General features: G+C 40.4%; 1 protein-coding gene across 2 annotated transcripts in view; it reads right to left on the bottom strand.

Moving 5' to 3' along the window:
• ARID5B (AT-rich interaction domain 5B) overlaps positions 1 to 24,192 on the bottom strand; it is a 176,901-nt gene that overhangs the window by 84,102 nt on the left and 68,607 nt on the right. For both annotated transcript variants that reach the window (XM_080641939.1, XM_080641940.1), the window contains exon 4: positions 5,938 to 6,168. In XM_080641939.1, the coding sequence (XP_080498065.1) occupies positions 5,938 to 6,168 (231 nt within the window). The remainder of the gene's footprint in view (positions 1 to 5,937; positions 6,169 to 24,192) is intronic.

Below are 24,192 nucleotides of genomic sequence, written 5' to 3'. Positions count from 1 at the left end.
TTGTCCAAGGTCTAATACTCGAATCTTCATTTATCAAGAGGACTTTTTTTTTTTTTTTTTAATCAAGTGAATACAAACTTATTCTGAGCCTGGTGAGTGGGCTGTTACTACTCGATTTTAAGAGGGGTAAGTGAGGGGCCTATATCACTCACTCAGAGGAATAGAAAATCAGACAGTTGAGCCTTAATTAAACCTGGACTATATTTGAAAGCCTAGTACTCTTTTCACTCCACCATGCTGTCCCCTCTGCCCACTAACAGAGTATGTTTTAATATTGACATAGCCAACCTCTCCCTGAAGGTGAGAGCTCATGATGTTCTACACGTGGATCAATGAGATGGCGTTCTATCTCATAGTGTACTTTTCAGGTAAATTACCATATACTTTCTTCAACTCAATCCCATTTCTTAATTAAGAAATACACACACAGCCCTAACCGGTTTGGCTCAGTGGATAGAGCGTCGGCCTGCAGACTGAAAGGTCCCAGGTTCGATTCCGGTCAAAGGCATGTACCTTGGTTGCGGGCACATCCCCAGTAGGAGGTGTGCAGGAGGCAGCTCATCGATGTTTCTCTCTCATCGATGTTTCTAACTCTCTATCTCTCTCCCTTCCTCTCTGTAAAAAATCAATAAAATATATATTTAAAAAAAAAAGAAAGAAATACACACACACACACGCCAACTCTAAAGAACTTTAGAAGCCCAACATATACTAGTATCTCTTTTCAATGGAAAACTCAGAATGAAATAAACTATATATTTTATTAGTTTTTTTTTTAATGAAATATATCTTAATCCATTTAGTCCCACCCCCCCCCTTTTTTTAATCCTCACTGGAGGACATGTTCATTGATTTTTAGAGAGAGGGAGAAGGGAGAGTAAGAGCAAAAGAGAGAGAGAGAGAAACATCAACGTGAGAGAGAAATATCAATTGGTTGCCACAGCACTTGCCCAGAACCCACAACCTAGGAATGTACCCTGACTGGGACTTGAATCCAAGACCGTTTGGTGTGTGGGATGACGCACTAACCAACTGAGCCATACTGGCCAGGGCAGTCCCACCCACTTCTAAGGGCTGATTTCATCTAGTTTATGCATATTGGCTCCACCTTACATCTCTTTGATGGAAGCCAGTACCTTCAAGTTATCCGTTTACCTACTGTAATGCATGTGCCTTTGTTTGGCGTTAGCTGTCAACACTTTGCACATATGAAATCAATCTGTGTGACATTAATGTAAACATTGTGCATTACAAACTGGTGGACATTTCATTGTTCTAACAGGAAAAATAGACAATATGTTTGCATGCATGTGTTTTCCCTACAGCAAAGACAATAACACAATATAAGTGGCAATATGTGTTTTACAAAAGAGGAAATGAATTATATAAAAAAGGTAAAAGCAAGGGGGGAGGGCTGTGAGAGAAAGCCTCACGTTAGGTGATTCTAACAGGGCAGTGGGGGCAGGAATTACACACAGGGTAAAGGTTTTTATGAGAAAAATTGTCATTTAAAATGTCACTTTCCTCAAATGTTATTATAATCTCATTTCCTAATTGCATGAGCAATACAACCAGTTTTCATAGTGCTTTAATAGGGAGTCCAGTTGCTTTAATTTTAAATATAGTCAATTTCCTTGTGCTGAGAAAAGAGCACCCTGCCTTTAAGAGCAGTGTGACTGACAAGACGGAAGAATGCGGGCAGGATGTGGAGGCTGAAGCCTTTCAATCACCTACCATTAATATGATTCAATTTATGCTTATGTCATAGGTTTAGACACTGCACAGTGCTGTAAGCAAGGGAAGGACTTGAATAAAACAGTGAAGAAAGCAGATGGTATGCTATCAAAACCCTTCAAGCCTAAAATAACCTTTTCCAAGTAAGAAGGATAGTTAATTAAAACCAGGATATATTTACTCTGTTCGGAATATTTCAATGTAAATAAAAATCCAAACGACACTACTGTAATGTAAGACCAAATGATGAAATTCCATCTACATTATTTTTCTTTAATAGTTTCTAATCAAACTTTTCATTAAACAGCTTCATAAAATTCCACGGAGAATTTATTTATAGGGACTCATGATAGATTTCAATGCCTTACTTTTATTGATCAATTAAACTTGTTTATTCAGTGGACAACATATGAAAGGACAGGGAGGGGGTTGTGTGTCTGGGAAGTTGGGCAAGGTTGTCACACACACAGCGAAGCCCGTTTTCAGAGATGAACCCCGGGAATGCAAGGAAGCCGTAGAGCATGCAGAGAAAATGTGGGGTGTCCCAGCCCAAGAAGGGAGATTCAGGTCTAGTTCCAAAGCCACTGCTTAGGTTCATCCCAGCCCTGGTCCACAGACTCAGGTTCATGTCTCCCTGGTAGAGAGGGCATCCGGCCATTTAAAAACCCATTGAGGGTGATAACTAAGGGCAAAGAAACCTAAGAGAGGCCAACAATTGACCAGGGTGAAGGCAGCAACTCCTAACATGGAGAGTCAGGACATGAATTTTATTTTATTTTATTAAGTAAGCAGGTAAGTAAGTAATTAATATTTATTGATTTTAGAGGAAGAAGGAGAAAGAGAGAAATACTGAGGTGAGAGAGAAACCTTGATTGGCTGCTTCCCCGCACCAGAGATAAGAGCGGAAACCTGGGCATGTGCCCTGAAGGGGAATCAAACTGGCAATCTTTTGGTGCATGGATGACGCTCAACCAATTGAACCACATGGGCCAGGGCAGGACATGAATTTTAAATGATCTAGATATTTCTAAAAGGTTTCTAATAACCTCTTTGCTTACCCTCTAAATCCAGATCCAGTCCTGCCTTTTCCATGTGGCTTCCCTCTCTCCATGATCATGATCTCCAGTCACTTCACCTCTCCCACCCCCAACGCACTGTGAAATTCCTACTGCACTTGCTTTCTGTAACACTCACCAAATACTTAATCACTGACTTTCTTGTAACATTAGTTAACTTTCAGGTGCGTTACTCCTGTCTTCCCCAATTAGATTTTAAATCCTCAAAACTAGCAGGGACTGTGCTTTATTTACCTTTTGAACACCCCTCCCAGCTCTACTCCATAATCCCATTTAATAGAAGAAAGCAAGAAATATATTAGTTAATAAAATAAACATTATTTAATCATAGGAAAGTAGACACTGTCCTTTTGAGAAGGGCCTCAGAGGTATTTTATGACAATTTATGAATTTCATGTGTCAAAGGTGTAGCTGCTAAATGCTATAAACCCTTTGCCATCAGCTCCACCATTCATCCACCTGGTGATATGGCTAATAAAATTTGATTTTTACAGCCGAGGCATACTGTTACCTAAATTACATCTGACCAATTACTGAAGTCACCGAGCGTGTGGTACAGAATATATACTGTGTGGAAATTCATCTGTGGGCCCCCTGGCACTCGCGGTAATCTGACAGAAGTGTTTCAGTCATCTGGCAGTGTTTAATATTAGGAACATTTGTTTAATGCTAGTCACTAATTAAATTTATGTTCTTCCACCAACTGTTACTTGGTTGGAGAAACCCAACCCCACGTTTTAACAAACCCTTTAACTCATGTTGATTTCTAATACAACCAGTTGGAGGTTTAAATGTGTGTTCTCTGGAAATTTAGGGTGTGAGCAAACGTGGAAGGTGGGGGAGGTATGTTGGTGAAGGTGTTCAAATCAGGACGAAAATAAGCTTTTTGGGTTCACTTACTAAAATGCAAAACTCTAAGTACAAACTATTTGAAGTACAAATGTAACTAAAAAATATCTAATATTCTAATGATTAAACTAGCCATCTAGAAGCTGTTTAAAGGCACCTTTATTCCAAAAGAAAGCTTCCACTTTAAGAGGCTGGAGAAGAAAAAGAGCATTAAAATGTGCTATACCAGAGGAAAGTCCAGGAAAACGTTCAAGTCAGATGCTTGTGTCTGTGAGAACATTTAAAACCAATTTAGTAACTTAACTATTGTGATCACTGTTAAACTGGAATTTCTTTCTATTACCAGTTCTAGATGCAAAAGCTTTGAAACTCAATGACTAATAATTCCTAAATTAGCTCAAAAGGTTGAAACATTTTTTTTTCATTATATTACATGGTGAAACTCTAATTTTGAGTACTCTTAAGGGAGGGAAAGCATTTTTTGAGTTTCATGTTGTGTCAGGAATTTATAGACCTCTTTAAGGCCAAGCAGGATGGAGGGCATGGAAGAAGAAAAACTCAAGATGGAAGTATTGAAAAGGGAAGATTTGTAAATGCTGATCTGAAAAGAGAGGGTATTTTAAAAAAATGTATTGGATACATTCATCCAGCTGAATATACAGGTTTTTGAATATTAAAAATATAACAATAGCTCTGGCTGGGTAGCTCAGTTGGGTAGAACATCATTGCCATACACCAACCTTACGGATTCGATCTCAGATCAGGGCACATGCAAGAATCAATCAATGAGTGCATAAATGAGTGGAACAACAAATCAACGTTTCTCTCTCTCAAATCAATCAATAAAAAATTTTAAATATGACAATAAATTCTTCTTGGAAGAAGGAAAATATAACTTGTATAAACACTATGGCTCTCTTACAGATTGACAGCCATTTGACAAACCAGAGATGTGAAAGGCATCTAACAAAACAGTCTGTAAAAAAATGTCATGTCCAATGAACTTAGGTCCCATTCCTCTCTTTCTTCACTTTCTTCTTGGATCATCATATCCCATCCCCTCATCCACACCCTTCCTCTGCTATACACCTCCCTGGGGCTGCTGAAGTCATGAATAATCAGATTGGAGAGGCCAGAGTGGATTTTCAAAGCCATGCCAAGGCCTGTAATGGTTAAGCAGAATAATCTGAATCTAAATAATCTGCAAACTAGGGAACCTTGAGAAAATGTAGCCAATAGAATCAAGGAATGTTCCAGCTCAAGGGACCCCGTGTGCTCTCTAGGCCAGAGTCTCAACTTTGCAACTCAGGTTCCCATGAGGGATTCAGCATGGGTGGTCATCATACTGGTCACTCAATGGTGGCAATTCCCAGGGGAGGGAGACGGTGAGGCTGGGAGTTGTTCACGTCTCAGTAAGTATAGCAATTCCCAGGGAACATGTGTATTTTGATAAAGTGCCCCCAGGGTATTCTAATATTCCTGCCCACTGAGAAGCACTGATATGATCCAATCTCTTCAACAAACAGATGAAAAAGATGTGAGAGATGAGATCTTGGCTTGCCTCCAGTCATGCAAGGTCTTCCAAAGAGATGATACATCTTTTCCTCCTTCCCTTCTATCTACAGAGATGAATGACCAAGCATCTGGGCAGAGTTGCAGATAAAGATATGTGTGCATATATCCATCTTTGGTGGGCACAGTATATAAAGATATGTTGATATATAAAGATATAGACCTATTTATTCATATACTGTGCCCACCAAAGATGAATATATATGTAAATATACATACATATATATGAAAAAAAATCTAGGGGTATGGGGATCTGTTATCTATCTATCTATCTATCTATCTATCCACCTTCTAGTATGAAAATGGTTGCAATTGGTGCATTTTCACAGTTCCTTATAACAGTGAAAAGTATCACTTAAATTAAAAAAAAAACAGTATCTGAATGCCACAGCCTTTTAAGAAAAAACTAACATGAACGCTTCCTGTCCTAAAGTCCAATTTCAAGGTCGACCAAGCAACTTCAGACTCTATATTGAAGAACAAATTCTAAATAATAATCTTTTACCCTAGTAAACAGAGGCTGCCAAGGAAGGCAGTGATGCCTTATGCTGCAATAATTTGGGGGATGGGAGGGATGGGGTGGCACATTAGGCTTGTGAAAATAAGCCCTGTTCCCCATCACTGCTCTTCACAAGAACTGAAATCAAGTAGACACGCACGCACAAGTTTCATGTAGGAAAAAAAAAAATAAAGAAAAAAGACTCACCAAACTCATCACATATACTCTCATTTTCTATGAGAGTAGGGTGGTCAAAGGTGTCCCGACAGTACAGGATCTGGGGGTTCTTGCTGACCACTGCGATGCCTCCCAGGGCTAACGCGAACTGGTCCGTTAGAATAGAAGACGGCTTGTCTTGGATGCGTTTCAGCATCGAGCGGTACCGGCAGTACTGCGGGTAGCTGAGCACGATCACGTTCGTTTCTTCCTCGTCCTCTCCTAGACAAACAAGAAAACACTTCCATTACCCTCTTCCCTCCAACTGTCATGGCCATGGCATAATTTCAACAGTCTCTTCTGGTTTTTGTAGTAAAAATAGAGTCTTCAACAAAACTCTTACACCAGTTCATCTTCATTACAGACTGGCTAATGCATCCTCCCAGCCCCACCTCCTCAGTCCAGATCCCCCCAAAAGCCTCAGGCTACCTGTAGAGGAAAGAAAAGGTGAAGAAAATAAACAGACGGATGGCCCAATAGATAGTTTAAGCAATTTTGGGGTCACCAGCAAGCAGCAGAACCAAAGAAAACTGTTTTGAAAGAATTGGATATATATTTTAAGCATTAAAGTCATCCTTATAGGAAAAATCAGAATTTTGTTGAGCTTCTTTATGCTTATTTTCACAACCTGGTATGGCTCTTTTTATTTTTATTATATAATCTTTCAGGGCTTGGAGGCTCAGAAAAGTCATCTGGCCCCCAAAAGATGTCCAAAGAGCATTATCGTCTGCTTGGTGGTTAGTGCTCTTCAACAAATATTTCTGGTTCTCCCTCCTTCTCTCTCTCTTTTTAAAAACTTTATCTTTATTGTTGAAAGTATTACAGATATTCCTTCCCCGCCCCCTTATTGATCCCTTCTAACCCCACCCCCGCCCCACCTCCAGGCCTTCACCACACTATTGTTTGTCTGTGTCCATGGGTCATGCATATATGCATACAAGTTCTTTGGTTAGTCTTCATTGGAGTCACGTGGTTACATGACTTGGTTTGGCCAATGAAATATGACAGAAGTGAGTGGCTCCTTTATGAGTCAGTGTTTGACCACACGCTCTCCTCCCCGTGCTCTGAACATCTGTAATGTTTCAGATAGTGGCAACTCTGCCAGTCTGGGTCTTAGAGTGAGAATAACATGGAGCAGAGTCCCTGCTTGATCCTAAATGGACATATAAGCAGAAAAGAAACTTTTTGTATTTTATTTTGAGTGAGACTGTGCCTTGGGGTTTATCGGTTTTTTGCAGCGTGATCTATCCCAATTTGATTGATACATCTCCCTTCCCTGCCCTCCCTTCATCTCATACCCCCTATCTTCTAATGTTCCTCAAACCCATCTGGTAACTTGGCACAGCTCAGGGAACCACACTGAGAGGGCTCCCCAAAGCAACCTTGTGAAAGAATCAAGTTAACTCAGGAGAAAGTCTCAGCAATGTTAAAGAAGCTCCCTCTTACCCTCATCTGAATGCTTACTTACACTGCACTGTACCAAGTGCTTATTTATAAAAACTAGATTCTGCATGGATGAATCCTTCCTTCATCTTAGGCTCAAGAAATGGCAAACACTCTCCCCCCACTTTTGGTAGCCTGCCACCTGCACAATGGCATGGTGAATTTAGGCCCCATGACCCACTTTGCCATCTCTCTCTCTAACCACACCATCAGGGCGTTTGTGAGCAATTCCCAGACATGTCACTTGCTTATCCAAAGGGGAAAATACTATTTAGAGCCCTTACCATGCTGCAGGGAATTGCACAAGACAGTTGTTAAGGATCCCAACATTATCGTGGCCATCTGGGAACCAGTGGGAGATGAATGAGTGAGGACAGAACATAACGATGGAACATAATCAGCACCAATGGAAGGTGCGTGTGTGACCTTTTCCGATAGGAGGCCAATACCCAGATGTATTTCTAATTATGTTCACTTAGTTCCTCAGGCTGGAGGCTTCTTTGAGAACGGAGATGTTTAGCTGCTTTCAAGATGACATCTATTAACAGTTTACATTTCTTAGACTCCTGCCTGGTTTGTGGGTAGCCACTTTGTCAGCTGGCACACTTAATGAAAAGGAAGCATGTTTACATTGAAGGTATGTCCTCCAGTGAAAAGAAGTTTGAGATGTTGATGTATGTCCCAAGATATACCAATGTGAGATTTTTACAGCAGACCAAGACATCTCTGCTTTCTATAGAGTTAAACCACAAAAAAAATATTAAGTGGAAATATTCAGCAACTATTATCAGAATTCCAGAGTATCTAAGTACTATTTGTAGAAACAGACTCCAATGTGTCGATTTGTAATATTACACTCTATTTGTCCAAGATGATCAAGATCTGCCCAAGATTGTGCAAGCTGAGAAGGGGGTATAACTATGAAGCCCCAGGAATTATTTCAGCATGCTCAGCACCTAGTACCATCTCCTGTACACAGGAAACACTGTGCAAATACTTGTTGATTCTAAAATTCTATCTTGGTTGCACTTGGCTTTCTGCGATGGTGCGAAAGCTGCACTAGTTTCTCTAAGTGTTCTTGAAATGAAATAGAGAAAGTTGAGCCTTTCAGACTGAGTGAGGGAGAAAGACTGGATACTTCAGAGTTAGTGTTATAGCAAATGTTGTCACCTGGACTCTTGGGACCACTTCACTCCCTTCCAATACCTTCAATTCTCCTTTTGGTTTGTTCTGACCATTTTTCATGAGGATGCTATCTCTAACACCTTTCCAGTTCTCTGGATGGAATTAGCTTCCTAGCTATCTTCGGTACTTTGAAATGGCTCCTTTTTTTTTTCCCTTTTCCCTTCTCCCATCTCCCTTCTCCCTTTCCTTTCCTTTCTCCTTTCCACCTCATCCTGGCTTGAAACCTTTATCCCTCTTTCTTCACACGTTTCCTAAACACAGCAACCATGCCATGAATCTTTCTCTTTTGGTTGGAACAAAACCAGCAAGTTCCCTCTGATCCTGTCATGAAAAACACATCCAATGAGACCCTTCATCCTGGAGCCGGTGTCTCTGAGTGCTCCTGAGGCTGCCCACATGGGATCCACACAAGGTGCCTGCACATAGGCAGGTTCCGGGGCCCATCAGAAACCATTGACTCAGAATCTTTAAGGCTGGGGCCCAGGAAAGTCTAATTCTGAGTTTAGCTTTTTGCATAGACTTATAGTAATTTATTTAGTTTGCATTTTGAATTATATATAAATTATATAAATTCAGTTTTCAGGTATATGCTTTTATCTAAACCACCATTGTACCTGGAACAGAATCCAGGACCAAATTCCCTTCTCTTTGCCACTTTCCCAGGATTGTTGCAGGTATCACAGAAGACAGCAAATGAAAAAAAGCTCTCAACCAAAAATATGAAGGCTGAAGGACAGCTTTACTATTTATGAAGCAGAACAAATACTACTGTGATTTCTGGTACTGCTAATAAATCACTGCAATGTACAAATGTGTTTCTCGTAACCTATCTCTTTTGTTCCTCACACAACCCTATTAGTAGCACTACTACCTATTAATATCCCCCAATTTAGACATGGGAAAACTGAGATTCAGACACCCCAGGGACTAGTCCAGGATCTCCAAGAATTAGGAAGTGATGGAGGTGAGACTATAACCCAATCTTTTAACTCTAAGTGTGATGAGCACTAATAATGATAATAATAATAATAATAATAATAATAATAATAAAGGTTTAACTTTTTCACAATATTAGGGATGAGGATGTGGGCTTCTGATCAAGTAAAATGTGAGCCTTCTGTTTCATGGAGAACTATAGAATGCAGCCGGTTAGAAGCCAGAATTCTTCTACTCTGTTGAAGTTAGCTTGTTATTATTTTGGAACACTGCAATTCCCATTGTAACGATTTAACTTTACTGACACACCTTTCATACATATCAACTTTCCATTTTCTACCCACGTGACAAGAAAGAAAGCCAACTCTCATTGTGCAAGCCTAGAACCCCTGCTCCTCATTAACCTCTTTCCACACTAAGAGGCCAGAGGCACAGTTGGGACCTGGTCTACAGTGGCAACGCTGATTGATGCCAAAACATAAATTATGATAATGTTGTTGCTTATGAACAGAACCACCCATTTAGACCAGGATTTTGGCATTGTTTGGACAGAGGCAAATTTCCAACCTTACAATTAGATTTCCCCAGAGGAGTTGCCTTCAATATTTACAAAAACCACAGAAAGCCCAGGAGACCCTCATGACTCCTGTGAAGGTGAACAAATCATCTTGGGGAGAGTGAAGAGAAGTTCCAGGGTAAAGGTGAGACCTGGAGGAACCAGCAATCCATCTAGGTCAAAGTTTCACTGAGTGAAGACACCCCGAGTCTCTCTCTTGGAGTCTAAGCAGACATATTTACCTAACTGGAGGAACACATTTTCCCTCCTCAAGACACAGTGTGGTCACCTTAATATGAAAGGAATATATACCAGAATATAAAATTATGAGTTTGGGAGAGCTTCCTTGATCTAAAACTCTATGATCCTATAACTCCCTCATAAGCTTTTGCATTAAATTAACTTCCTCCTGATACAGCTACAAAAATATTAAATTGTCCAACAGCTGTCATATTTTATTTTGCCTGAGTACACTAAAAAACAAAGCCAAACAACCCTTTCAAGAATTCTTATTGAAATTCCGCAGCTACTTCTTTTCTCCTTATGCATTTCAGATACACATAAACAAACACTCCTATGTAAAGTTTCCCATGAAACAGAGCTGCCTGCAAATGCTGTGTAGGACATTTTCCCTTTCCCAATTCATCATGGGTCTAGCAGATAAAGTTAAGAATGAATAAAGAACGTATAAACTGCACGTTTGTTTAGCAAAACACAAACAAAGTGTTCTTGGAACAAAGATTTTCTTTCAACCACGCCCACATAGGAAAGAAATCAAAGTATTACCCCAAGGAATCTTCTCTAACACACTCTAGTCCAGGGGTGGGCAAACTTTTTGACTCGAGGGCCACAATGGGTTCTTAAACTGGACCAGAGGGCCAGAACAAAAGCATGGATGGAGTGTTTGTGTGAACTAATATAAATTCAAAGTAAAGGAGCGGAGGGGAGAGCAAGAGAACCGGATAGAACAGCCGGATCCGGCCCGCGGGCCGTAGTTTGCCCAAGGCTGCCTAGTCAGTTGTTGCTGGTTGGGTTATATATACACTATTTGATTTCTGTCAACAGAAAATGACCAGCAATAAATTGCTGGTACCAAAGACTGAAATTTAAAACCATAATTATGATATCCTATTAAAATGTCATCTCATTCTCCCCCTCCATGAGGAAAAAAGTGAATATGCCTATTTTTAAATGAAATATTCAAAGGGAATAAGAGAACCAAAATTACTAAACCTCATTTCAACTCCAGTGAAAAGAACTTTGCCTATTAAAAGTTAATACCTAAAGTACACGGCTTGTAATGCTCAACCAAAATTACTCTAATCCTGCGCTTATATCATAATTACACGTTTTGTTAACCTCTCTCAATGTCAATTTTTCACTTATTTATATATTTTCAAAGTCCAAAACAGAATTCCACAGAGAAACTGTAATTATAATGCGAGGCTCCACCCAAGCTTTTCAAACAGTAACTGTATACCATTGCTTTAATGCTCAGAGTTGGCTGGGGGTGGGGTAGGGGTGGGGGGAGAGGGTAAGAGCAGGCATTCATTCTGAATAGCATGTTGCTCAAGTTGTCTTTGTACAAAGAGAGATGCATGAAATAGCAAACACAATGAATTAATGGAGCATTGACTTTCAAATATCCATAATGCTATTTTCTTTAAAAAAAAAAAATAGATAATGGTGGCCAAATGCACAGAAGGCTGAAAACATAAATTCCAGAGGAGAAATGTGCTTTTATCTCCTCCACAACAATTTAGAAATGTAACTTTCTTTTTCATTCTGGGAGGAGGAGGCAAGGCTTGCTTCAGAAACATCACACCATTATGCTCACTGAAAACCACTGTAATCTACTTCTAACATCAGTAAGCTGTAAAAAAATATTTCAAAAAAACCCTTCACACCAGGATTTTATAGAGCCTGGTGGAAAAAGTATGCATGTTCCTTCCTGCACCTAATTACCTCAACTGAAAAATCTGCCAAGTATTTTGCCCTTTAGTTCTCTTAATCGTATTAGGGCAAATGCATTTGGATGCCAATAGAAACAAGCATTTAAAGATTTTCACTTAAAAGATTCCAAATATGTATGAAGGCTACTTTTGAGACACAATGTCCCCCAACCTTCAAAGACAACATACAGTATTCTTTTTTAAAAAATTTTTAGTGTTGAAAGCTGTACATATATCTCCTCCCTGCCCCCCCCCCCGACCTCTCCCCGTCTGCTGCCGCCCCCCAGTATTTCCAAGCAAATATGAATTTGTTCATGTTATGAAACTTGATGTCTGGTTTTGAGACAATTTAAGTGAAATAATATCAATATGAGAGGCTCTTGCAATGATTTATGCTTCGTTCTGTTACTTTATTACATTAGACATTCCTTTCTTAAAGCTTTATACTTTTTGCTGTGCTCCTAGCAACCAAAGGCAAAGCATCAACTTTATATCCCTGGCACTAGTCCAATTCTTACTGCTATTGACAATGGTAATGAAGTTTCCATTTAATTGCTGCTCTGTTGTGACACTGAATATTTGTCATAATTAGGCATTTCCTATTTTCCATCCATTCATTTTTTATTATTATTGAAAATAATTTTTCTTTATTCCAGAAAACCAAAGTATGAAAATTCTACAGATAAGAGTAGCTACAGCTGTTACTATCATTATCAACATTGTAACATGCAGTGTAAAAAAAAAAAAAAGAAAGAAAAAAGAATATAATTTCTCGGAAGGTAATTTTCCTTTCAGTCTAAGTGCTCTTATTCATCTTACAGTTACACAATGATTTCCTGTTCTAATTACAGGACATTATACAGAAAGACATTTATAAAAGGAAAATGCATGTGACTAAATAGCTTGAATGGTTTGAAAGTGTTTAAAATTCCAAAGTTGTGTATCAACTTTATCAATTCCCGATTACAACTCTGTGTAAATGTGTAATGTGCCCCACCACATTTCTAAATCTCTCTTAAGGCAGTAAACTTAGTCCCCAAAGTTAGTACACATCAAAGGGAAAAATACATTTGCAGTTAAACTGATGTTGAGGAGTTGAGGTGGGGGAAGATCAGGGTTTTTGGGGTTTTTTTTTTGTCTGTTTTTTTTTTTTTTTCCCCTCATCAAAGCTGTTAAATTGGAGGCATGCCAAGGCAAGGAGTGGAAAATATTAATAATGAAAATAAATTAAATGCCTGATTAAAAGGGAGAGAGAGCAAGATTCCATCCGGAATAGAAATGAAAATGCCACAAACTATTTCATAAAAACATACTGTGACGTAAATTACACATCAGTATTGCACTGTTGTGGTTATTTTGAGAAATGGTTTGTACTGTAAGTCAGCTGGTGCTGCCCCACCCTTAATGATTTTGTAATTCTCTTCACAGTAAGCAAGGGGGGCCGCTCTGAGATGGCTAAGACAGAAAACAGACCCAGCCATACAGAACTGGCAATAAAAAGATAATGTACTTTTAACATAACAGAACAAGAAGATTGGTTTTATTAACTAAAAAAAAAAACTACTTTAAATGGTCCCCAGCTTGCCATTTGTTTTGATAAATGGAAAGACAGATCTTCCCAGGACGGGCAACAAAAACATCACTGGAGAACTTATAAAAAAGAAAATGTGGGAAAATATATCAGTGCATGGTTGCAAACAGAACAAAGAATATTTCAAATGCAAGACCCAGGGTTTTAACCGTTCTGTTTCCAAAAGCAAGCCACTTCAAATAGATGGACACACAAATATAAAAATATGTATTAATGTTAATATCAGTTTTGCCCTTACTGGTGCTTCCCCACTCAAAAAAGAAAACAACGCAGCTCCAGTAAAACCAGCGCTGCCCTCACTGAGTAACACATGATCCCACTGGGAAGCAAGCCAGCTCCACCTCACTGAGTTCTACGCCACACTTCAGGAGCCACTCTAGATTTCATCTTGAGAACTTTGCATCTTATTTCCATATGGCTCATCTCAAGCCAAACTTAAATGGCACACAAAACAGGCATTATGCAATAAGTATATCTACTGGTGAGACCACATGGCCGGGCTGACATGTGGGTGAACTCAGGTCCACATTTGAGATGTGATTATAAGGGGCCTGACCTACCTTAACATGCTCCCCACGCCCCCCCGCCCTTCACAAGGTTAACTGTTAAGCTAGAGTCAGCTATTCACTTGAGCATAAATGAGTTTCAGTATCTGAAAAAGAAAATAAAGCGAGCCCACAAGAACACCAGGAAGCTAAGGTTTAGACAAAAACTCCCCATCTCACACTGTGCAAGAAGTTTCCTCAGACATTAACTTATACATTTATTTATTTACTAGTGACTCAGGTAAGGCTATTATATTGGATTTGAACTTAATTAAACTCAACTTTTCTTGTTTTACAAGGAGCTACTCCAAACAGTCCCCTGGTTATCATAATCCAAAGTTGCTCTAAGAGAAGCAAACTTGACCATTATTAGCACAACTGGCCTTAATCATAATAATAACTCCTGCCGTTTTTCCTCTTAGAACATCCACACGGTTTTTTATTTTTCAAGTTGTGCCTGTGCCTGCCATCATTGCACTCCCATTACTGTGGCAGCTGCATACACCCTTTCCATCTGAGAGATCCTCCTGAGCCCCCAAAGTCATGAATAAAGGTATTTAAGGTGGGCAGCTGGGCAGATCAATAGCTAAATGATTAACTTCCATCCATCAGTCTCTTAGCGTGTAAGATACAGACATGTGCCTTAACAAAATAACTAATCACTACTTTCATGGATATTATTTCACAACACTGATCAGGCTAAGTATATATTATAATTTCCAACATGGTTTATATCAGGAAGAAAAAAAAACATGCATGGAGAACTAACCACCAAACAATGTCGGATTGACTAATGCCTACCATTTTGGAGACATTTTATACACACACACACACACACACACACACACACACACACACACACACACACTAAAACTGTATGGCCATTAAAAACAATAAAATCAAATAACATTTCAGGTCATGTGAAGATGCTTCTGTCATATTAAGTGGGGAAAAAAGAGAAAGTATGAAATAATATATTCTGCCCCATCCATGTCTTTTGTTTAATAGCATTACTGAGACATAATTCACATACCAGACGATTCATCCATTTAAAGTGTACAGGCTTTTAGTATATTCAGAGTTGTACTCTGTCACTATAATTAAATTTAGAACATTTTCATTATCCCATAAAAAACCCCAAAACTCTCCTGCTCCCACACCTCTTGCCCCTCACCAGCTCCTGGCAACCACTGATCTAATTTCTGTCTCTATGGATTTGCCTATTCTGAACACTTAATACAAATGGAATGATATAATGTGTGGTTCTTTGTTACTGGCTTCTTTCATTAAGCATGTTTTCAAGGCCAATATACATTGCAGAGCATATTGGTATTGTATTTTTTGTTGTTGTTGCTGAATAATATTCCATTGTATGGATATACCACATTTTATTTAACCATTCCATCAGGGGATGAAACATTTGGGATGTTTCTACTTTTTGGTTATTATGAATAATACTGCTATCAGAAAACAACATTTGTGTAAACATGTGTATGGTCATATGTTTTCATTTCCCTTGTGTATATACCTAGGAAGGGAACTGCTGAATCATATGCTAATTCTATGTTCACACTCTGGAGGGACAGCCAGCTGTTTTCCAAAGTGGCTGTGCCATCTCACATTCTCTCCAACAGAATATGAGGCTTCTGATATCTCCACAGCCTCTCCAACACTTGTTATTATTGGTCTTCTTGAAAGCCATCCTCGGGATGTGAAGTGGTATCTCATGTTGTCTTCTTTAATATTTAAAAATTGTAACAGTGGGTGCCTCTAGGGTTTGAAATTATCTGTGATTCTTATTTTCTCCTTTGTTTGCTTGCATTCTAACTGTGCAGTGTTTTAAAATGTGGCAACATCTGCCAATTTATACTGAATTTCAAGGGAATTCAAATATTCAAAACAGTCTTTTTTTAAAAAAAGAGCAAAGTTGGAAGGCTCACACCTTCTATTTCAAAACTCACTGCAAAGCTACATAAGGATAAAATGTGATGGATTGGAATAGAGAGTCCAGAAATAAACTTTCAAACATGTGATCATTTGATTTTCGACAAGGATGCCAAGAGCATTCAGTGGGGAAAGGAGAGTCTTTTCAACAAATGGTGTGGGGAAAACTATATATCCATAGGTTAAAAAAATGAAGTTGGACCCTTACCTCACACCATATATAAAAGTAATTCAAAATGGATCAAAGACTCAAATTTAAGAGCTAAACTACAAAACATAGGGGAAAAGCTTCATGAACTTGATTTCACACTTTTTTTTGAAAGCATGACACCAAAAATGCAGGCAACATGAGTAAAAAAATACATCAAGTGAATTTTATCAAAATTAAAACCTTTGTGCATCAACGGACACTATCAAGAAAGTGAAAAACAACCCACAGAATAAGAACAAATATTTGTAAATCATATATCTAATAAAGGATTAATATCTAGACTATATAAAGAGCTCTTACAGCAACAAAAGACAATCTAATTTTAAAATAGAAAAGGATTTGAAATATTTATCCAAATAAGTTATGCAAATGACACATGGAAAGATGTTCAACATCATTAGTCTAAAACTACAATGATATACTATTTCATACCCACTAAGATGGCTATTATTTAAAAAACAAAAAGCCCCAAGTGTTTGTGAGTATGCGAGAAATTGGAACTTTGGTGTATTGCTGGTGAGCATATGGAATGGTGTAATTGTGGTGGAAAACAGTTTGTAAGTTCCTTAAAAAGTTACTTATAGAATTACTATTAAACCAAATAATTTCACCTCCAGGTGAAGAATTAAAAACAAGGACTCAAACAGATACTTGTACCTCAATGTTGACAGCAGCATTATTCACAAGAGCCCAAAGGGGAAACAACTCATGTGTCCATCACTAGATAAACAGATAAACAAGTTGTAGAATATACATAACAATGGATTCAGCTGTAAAAAATAGAATGACATTCTGAGATGTGCTACAACAAGCATAAACCGTGAAAACATTATGCTAAGAGAAATAAGCCAGATATCAGAGGACATGACTGCTCTAACCCTAGACTCTGGACCAACGGATCTTCCTAAAAGGCTGAAGGAACCTGGAGAAAGTTAACTACCAAACAGCACTGTAGTCATTGGCTGGCAGGCCTTGTAAAATGAAGGGGCATGAGTATAGGCAGTCATCTCATTTTTGTGCGTCTTTTTTTAAAATATATTTTTTATTGATTTCAGAGAGGAAGAGAGAGGGAGAGATAGAAACATCAGCGATGAAAGAGAAGCATTGATTGGCTGCCTCCTGCATGCCCCGCACTGGGGATTGAGCCTGCAACCGGCATGTGCCCTGACTGGGAATCGAACCGTGACCTCTTGGTTCATAGGGCCACACTCAACCACTGAGCCATGCTAGATGGGCCCTTTTTTTAAAAAAAAAAAATCTGACCACTTGAGGAGTTTGTGAAACACCCTCAAAGTGCTGAGCTAGCTCCAAACAACTGCACTGACCTCCGACAGCTCACATCCTAAGGTGACAAGAGTTATATAAATTGCACTGTCTTCTTTCATAGCATCATAGGGCTTCTGGAGCAGCTTACTAAGGAAAAGAGGGTAAAGGCCTCTATCTTTTATCTGTGGCTCCTCTGAAAGTCCTGTTCTTCAAACCAGAGAATCCCTACCCAGAGGGCCCAAGAAGAATATCCCGGGAATAGGACAGATCCTCGTCATCTATGTTACTCACTCCTCAGTTCATCTGGTGGAGAAGGAGCCTGCATTCAACATGGCCAATCTCCTTCTCTACCCATCCCCCAACCCAGTTTTATTACATCCACTAGAGACTAATCAAAATATTGCTTTCAGAGAAGCCTTCATTGATATATCAAGTCACCTTAATCCACAGGCTTGTGATATTTCCCTTCTTCCACATATTACTATTAGAGGAGAAGGTTGGCCATACAAATAGAGTTCTCTGGCCTGTTGCTCTGAATTCAGAAAAGCCAGAGCAATAAAGGCTAATGATGCCAATCCATTTACATATAGCTGGAATGCTCTGCAAGGCTACCATAAAATAGGGTACATTCCTTTTTTTAAAGTTATTTTATCTAACCCAATATACCCAAAGTATTATTTCAACAAATGAGTAATATAAAGAATTACCAGTGAGATAATTTACATTATTTTTTTCATATTAGGTTTTCAAAATCTGGTTCACATTTCACATTATAGTAAATCTTCATTTGGACAAGCCACATATCAAGGGCTTAATAGCCACATGCAGCTAGTGGCCATCATATAGGATAGATAGCTTTAGGGAGTCCATCAGAAAAGAAACTTGAAGACCAGTGGGTTAGACAAGCTGGGCCTGAATAGGCGGCTGGTAGGAATGGGCTGTTCTGGGCACTTGGCACAGTCCCCACAGTGCCTTTCAGTCCTGGACTCCTACAACCTTAAGAGAAGAGGTTCAGAAACACCACTGGGAGAAGAGAACAAAACAGGAGGAAAAGGCACCAGAATGGCTGTTATGTCATTGTGCTGATAACCAACACCCCAACAAAGGCCAAAGGCAGCGAGCAAGCCTGTGTCGTTACTTTAGGAGAGATCCTCGCTCGCCACCTTTGGTTTCTGGTCAATGATACAAAATCAATTCACAGTAAAAAAACAAAACAACAAAAAACACGACAAACTTCAGCTATAAAACCTGGTCTGAGCCCTCTCCTCTGGGTTATGTCTGATCCCCTACAATATCTGGCGACAAGTTCACCTAATGCCGTTTCTACAAACTGCCCTGGTCTCTGTCACAATGCCAGGAGGACACCAGTTGTTCAGACTGGGTTTTTTCTCTTTCTTCTTTTTTTCTGGTGTGCACAATACGAAAATTAGTATACCATCTGAAGGAAGGAGATACTTATAAGACCTGCTGGAAACTGAAACCACTCTTCAATCTCACCGCAGTGCAGTCACATAAAAACTCTGGCACCTTCTAATGTGTTCTCACAGGGCATTGTAGAAGAACTTCATTGAAGGCTGACGATATGGATATGCTTTGTTTTACTCGGTGTTGTCCAGTGTTAATAGTGAGTAAGCCGATGTAAGACAGGAAGAAGAAGAACTGGGTTTATTCACTTTTCCCGTAATACCTATCATCTGCTGAAAATCATTTCCACTGCAAAAGTCTTCCTTTCCCCAATCTCTTATATACAAACTGACTTCCCTTTTCTCATAAAAGACATAATAAACACATCGCTGGTGACTAATACATTAATTCCAGGGATAATTCTGTGGTTTCACACCACGAGTTACCAGTGCTACCGATCCCCAGTGCTGGGCGTCTCTTAGATATTTCTCTTAGAACTGTGGTCGGCAAACTGCGGCTCGCGAGCCACATGCGGCTCTTTGGCCCCTTGAGTGTGGCTCTTCCACAAAATACCACGGCCTGGGTGAGTCTATTTTGAAGAAGTGGCGTTAGAAGAAGTTTAAGTTTAAAAAATTTGGCTCTCAAAAGAAATTTCAATCGTTGTACTGTTGATATTTGGCTCTGTTGACAAATGAGTTTGCTGACCACTGTCTTAGAAGGTTTATGTTAAGCAAGGGGTTGGCCTGTTTTTTATAAATAAAGTTTTATTTGCAACGCAGCCATGTCCATTCATTAACACACTGGCTGTGGCTGCTTTGGCATAGTAGTGGCAGAGTTGTGTAGCTGTGACACAGACCTTCTGGCTCATAAGTCTGATGAGTTTGCTCTCGGTCTCTGTGGACCCCTGCTCTGGAGAACAGAAGATTGCTTCCTGAAAGCTGTTAGTTTGGATCATTGATATCAACTTAACTCCTGAGATGCAGTCACCCTGCTACACGTCACTGAACTTATTCACGTCAGGCTCCCCTTTCTTGTCTGCGGGCTCTCTGAAGGGCAGGAGCTGGGTGGGTCTCTAGCAGGTTTGAATCCCTAATGTAGTAGATACAAGTGAAGCACATGGTAGGCTTTCCATTAATGCTCATTTCAACTACTGCTCCATTAATATTTCAAATGAATGTTCTCTGGTTATTCACTATTTGGTGTTCCCTCCTCCTCCCCTACCCCCGGGTCCATTACCTGGTCTCTTTACCTTGCTGTGTGACCCCTGAAAGTTATATCACGGGGCTCCCTCACACTCTAGCTTTTGTTTAGTTCAGCAATGGGAAGATACCAGCAGGAGACCAGATGGGGGAAAGAGAGAAGTTGGGGTGTTTCTTTCCTGCTCCCTCTCAGCTTCAGCACCACGGTTCTGGCTGTGGCTGCACCCCTCCACCAGACAGTTCCTTAGGGCTCCAGCCTTCACCAGGTAGCACATTTCCTCCTCATGTTCCTGATATTACTAGATCCTGGGTGCCTCAACCTCCCTTCTTTTTTTAAAAAAAAAATATTTTTATTGATTTCAGAGAGGAAAAGAGGGAGAGAGAGATAGAAACATCAATGATGAGAGAGAATCATTGATTGGCTACCTCCTGCATGCCCCCCACTGGGGGATGAGCCTGCAACTTGGGCATGTGCCCTGACCGGAACTGAACCATGACCTCCTGGTTCAGAGGTTGATGCTCAACCACTGAGCCACACCGGCTGGGCTCAACCTCCCTTCTTGGTTCTTGTCACCCTAACCACACTCTATAAGTCTTCCCTCTGTTAACATCTCTTCAGTTTAGCCCTCTGAATGGAAATCTGTTTTTGCCTCAACCTTGACTGATATTTCTCCAGGGCCCCATTTGGCAAGTGGTAACTCAGTAGGATGTCCCCACACTCAGAGGTTAAGTGAAAACCAAGAAAGGGTATGTATTCTGTGGACCAGTCACATCAGTACCACTGAGGGGCTTTTTAAAACAAAGGTTCCTGGGCCCCCTTCCTGTCATGCTGAACAAAGACGGTTGAGCTGGGTCTCTGGACTAATGCTTTCCAACAAGTACCCCAGGGACCAATGCACCTATATAAACAGATGGTGAAATTCAGGTTTGGGGACAGGATGAAAATAAGAAACAAAACCACTTTGGAGCAACTGCAGAGTGTCTTAAAGGTCCTGAAGTCAGATGTGTCAGCACGAGAGGATTAAGCAAAAAAGGAGCTCAGAGCTACCTACCTACCAGAAAGCCACAGGTGCTATGGAAGCTAAAAATGGGAATTATCCATTTGTATTGGTAACACAGTTGAGCTTTTTATTGTAAGCTACATATTGAAAAGTCACATATTCCATAATATTGGCTTGAATGGTCTCAGTACCAGCATAGCCGTGAGCATGAGGATCCACTGCTTTGAGAGTTTGGAAAGTATGAGCCCTATAGTTCAAGCATTTGTAGAAGGAGTCAACAAGATAGCATGTGTGAAAGCGTGTGCTTTCTCATGCAAGCACAAAGCAGGGCATGATGTTCACCAGCTACTCACTAGGAGGAGATCAAGTTCCTAATCTGAAAAATGGGTATATTTCTGAGAGGACATAGGAGTTAAAAGATGAAAAGTACTGGCACTACTACAGGGCATAGTAAGCACCTGACAGATATCCACTATTATTACTGCTTTGCAAGTTGTTTCTCAACATATTCCAAAGAACGCTAGTTCCTGGGGAGAGGAGGGAGTGTGTTCCCAAGTGTTACGTGGAAAGAGGGTACCAGAGTATGGAAAACATGAAGTTTAACAAAGTTAAACAGATGGTCTCTTTGGAGCCTTCACCATGCAAATGGGCATTTTAATTGATGGGAGGGAATATGCTGCCTTTCCTCTCCTCTCCACCCTCTCCTCCTCCTCCCCCCTCCTTTTTTTTTGTCATTCATGGCTCACCTTAACAGGTTTGTGTTTCTCTGATCACATTTTGGTACCTATTCACTCAAATGTTGATAGGGCAATCCCTGATCCCTTCAATTCCCATCCCTGCATGCACACCCTACTTTGTTAACTGTATAATTACAAATAAGTTATTATGTGTAATATAATAACTCATCTGAATAAACACTTCACAATTTATAAAGCCCCTTCATGTGCTTAGATTCACTGGACCCTCCCAGAACCACCCCTCTTGAAGTCTATGATGAATACCTTTATTTTGTACAAGAGAACATAGAAAGCTCAACAAGGTGAATGACTTGCCCAAGGTCACCAGCTAATGGCAGGGGCATGGGCAGGGGCAGGTCATTTGGCATTAAATATCACACTGTCCTCCTTACACCCCCGCTGCCTGCTGTTTGGCCCCAAGCCTCTGAGAGGGACTCTGGCAGATTCCTGAGAATCTGAGACTCTCCAGTGGGCCAGTGGCCTTGAGAATCCTCATGAATTTATGAACTAATGAGAAGCAAACTATTCGTTTCAGGTTGTGCTATTAAAGTATCCCTGCCAGTCTCGTGTTCAAAACAATCCCCAAAGTCAAGCTTGATTTTGCCGTATTTGGAAGATAACCTCTGAAAAGAGATTGCCATTGTATAAGATGCTCTTCATCAACACACTTCTCCACTTTTAACCCCTTACAAAGCCAATTGTAGGCCCTGTGAAACCACTAGTATTATTTCTATTACCTCCTCACTTTGGATCCCAAGACAAAGACCCACAACCATCTGACCCTCGCCTCATATATACAGCTCACACAACTGTATCCTCTGCATCATGGAAAAGATAGCAGAAATAGTATCTTTTAATGGATGGTCAAAATGACCCTCCATTGACTGGTCAGACACCACTTCCTGAGGACTAGGAGGTGGCAGGTGGCAGGTGGCAGGAGGACAAATATCAGAGAGCTAATGCCCCTCCCCTGGTAGAGATGGTGGGCATGTAAGAAAATCTCTATATATAAAAGCATAAGTGACCATTACGACTGGATGACCGGCTATGACATGCACTGACCACCAGGGGGCAGACGCTCAACACAGGAGCTGCCCCCTGGTGGTCAGTGTGCTCCCACAGCCAACCTCCTGTGGTCCCTCGCTCCCCCTCCCCCCACCCCCGACTGGCTGGCCCCAATCAGCCCCTATTGGCCCAGATTGCTGGCCAGGCAGAGGGACCCTGCCCGTGCAGGAATTTATGCACCGGGCCTCTAGTATACAAATAAGTCTTCTGACAAGACTTACAACTGAGGCAGGTCCTTGGAGTGTCAAGGAAGACTTCAGGCAGAGAAAGCGCCAGCTGAGTTTCGAAGGATACAGAGACAAGATGTAAGTAGGGAAAAACACCATCACTCACTGAGTCTCTTTTCTGTGTTGGTCATGAGCACATCTCTCTCCTCTGGTAGACAACGCTACAGGAAGTAATTATTATCCCCATTTTCCAGATGAGGAGACTGACACATAAAAAACACTAAGTGACTTGCCAGTGGTCACACTGCTAAGGAGGCTTAGAGAATGGATCTGAGCCCAGTGCCCAGGTCTGCCTGCCACTGTTACCTCAAAAGGAATGAGACAAAATGAAGGTGAGGGGTGGGTGAGTAGAGGAGGGGGGAAAAGGGGGTGGGTGAGGAGAGATTGAACAAAGAACTTAAATGCATATAAGCATAACCCATGGATACAGACAATAGGGTGGTGAAGGCTGGGGGTAGAGGGGTCAATGGGGAAAAGAGGGGGACATCTGTAATATTTTCAACAATAAAGATAAATTAAAGTAAATACTAGTAAATAAATAAAATAATTGTTGATAAATGGGGGGGAGGGGGAGAGAGATATGCATCTTTAGTTGGTGAAGACATTGGAATTAAAACACCATGGCTGGAGTGAAGGCTCTGGGTTCCTGAAGGACTAAGCCCAAGGGATGAAGAATCAACATGCAAAGCACACTCCAGAGCCCCACACTTTGGGGTATTGTGCTCCAGCTCTGAGAGCGATGTGTGTTTTTATGTCATTATTAAGTCTGAAAATTTCCGAAACAGTAGTCGGTGAAATACAAAGTTTGAACAAAGGGGGGTTTAAAAAATGCAATTTGGATTATGAGCATGTTCATGTAGAAGGAAAACGGATCCATCAACGACATCGCCCACCATTTCAATGCTTCCTTTTTCATTTTTATTTCCGGCACTTGTCTTGCACATAACCCACATGTTCACCCGGGCAAGCACTTCACGCTCTGGG

Source organism: Plecotus auritus (genome assembly GCF_963455305.1).
Source record: "Plecotus auritus genome assembly, chromosome: 9".
Taxonomy (NCBI): domain Eukaryota; kingdom Metazoa; phylum Chordata; class Mammalia; order Chiroptera; family Vespertilionidae; genus Plecotus; species Plecotus auritus.
This window is presented reverse-complemented; position numbering and strand designations above follow the sequence as displayed.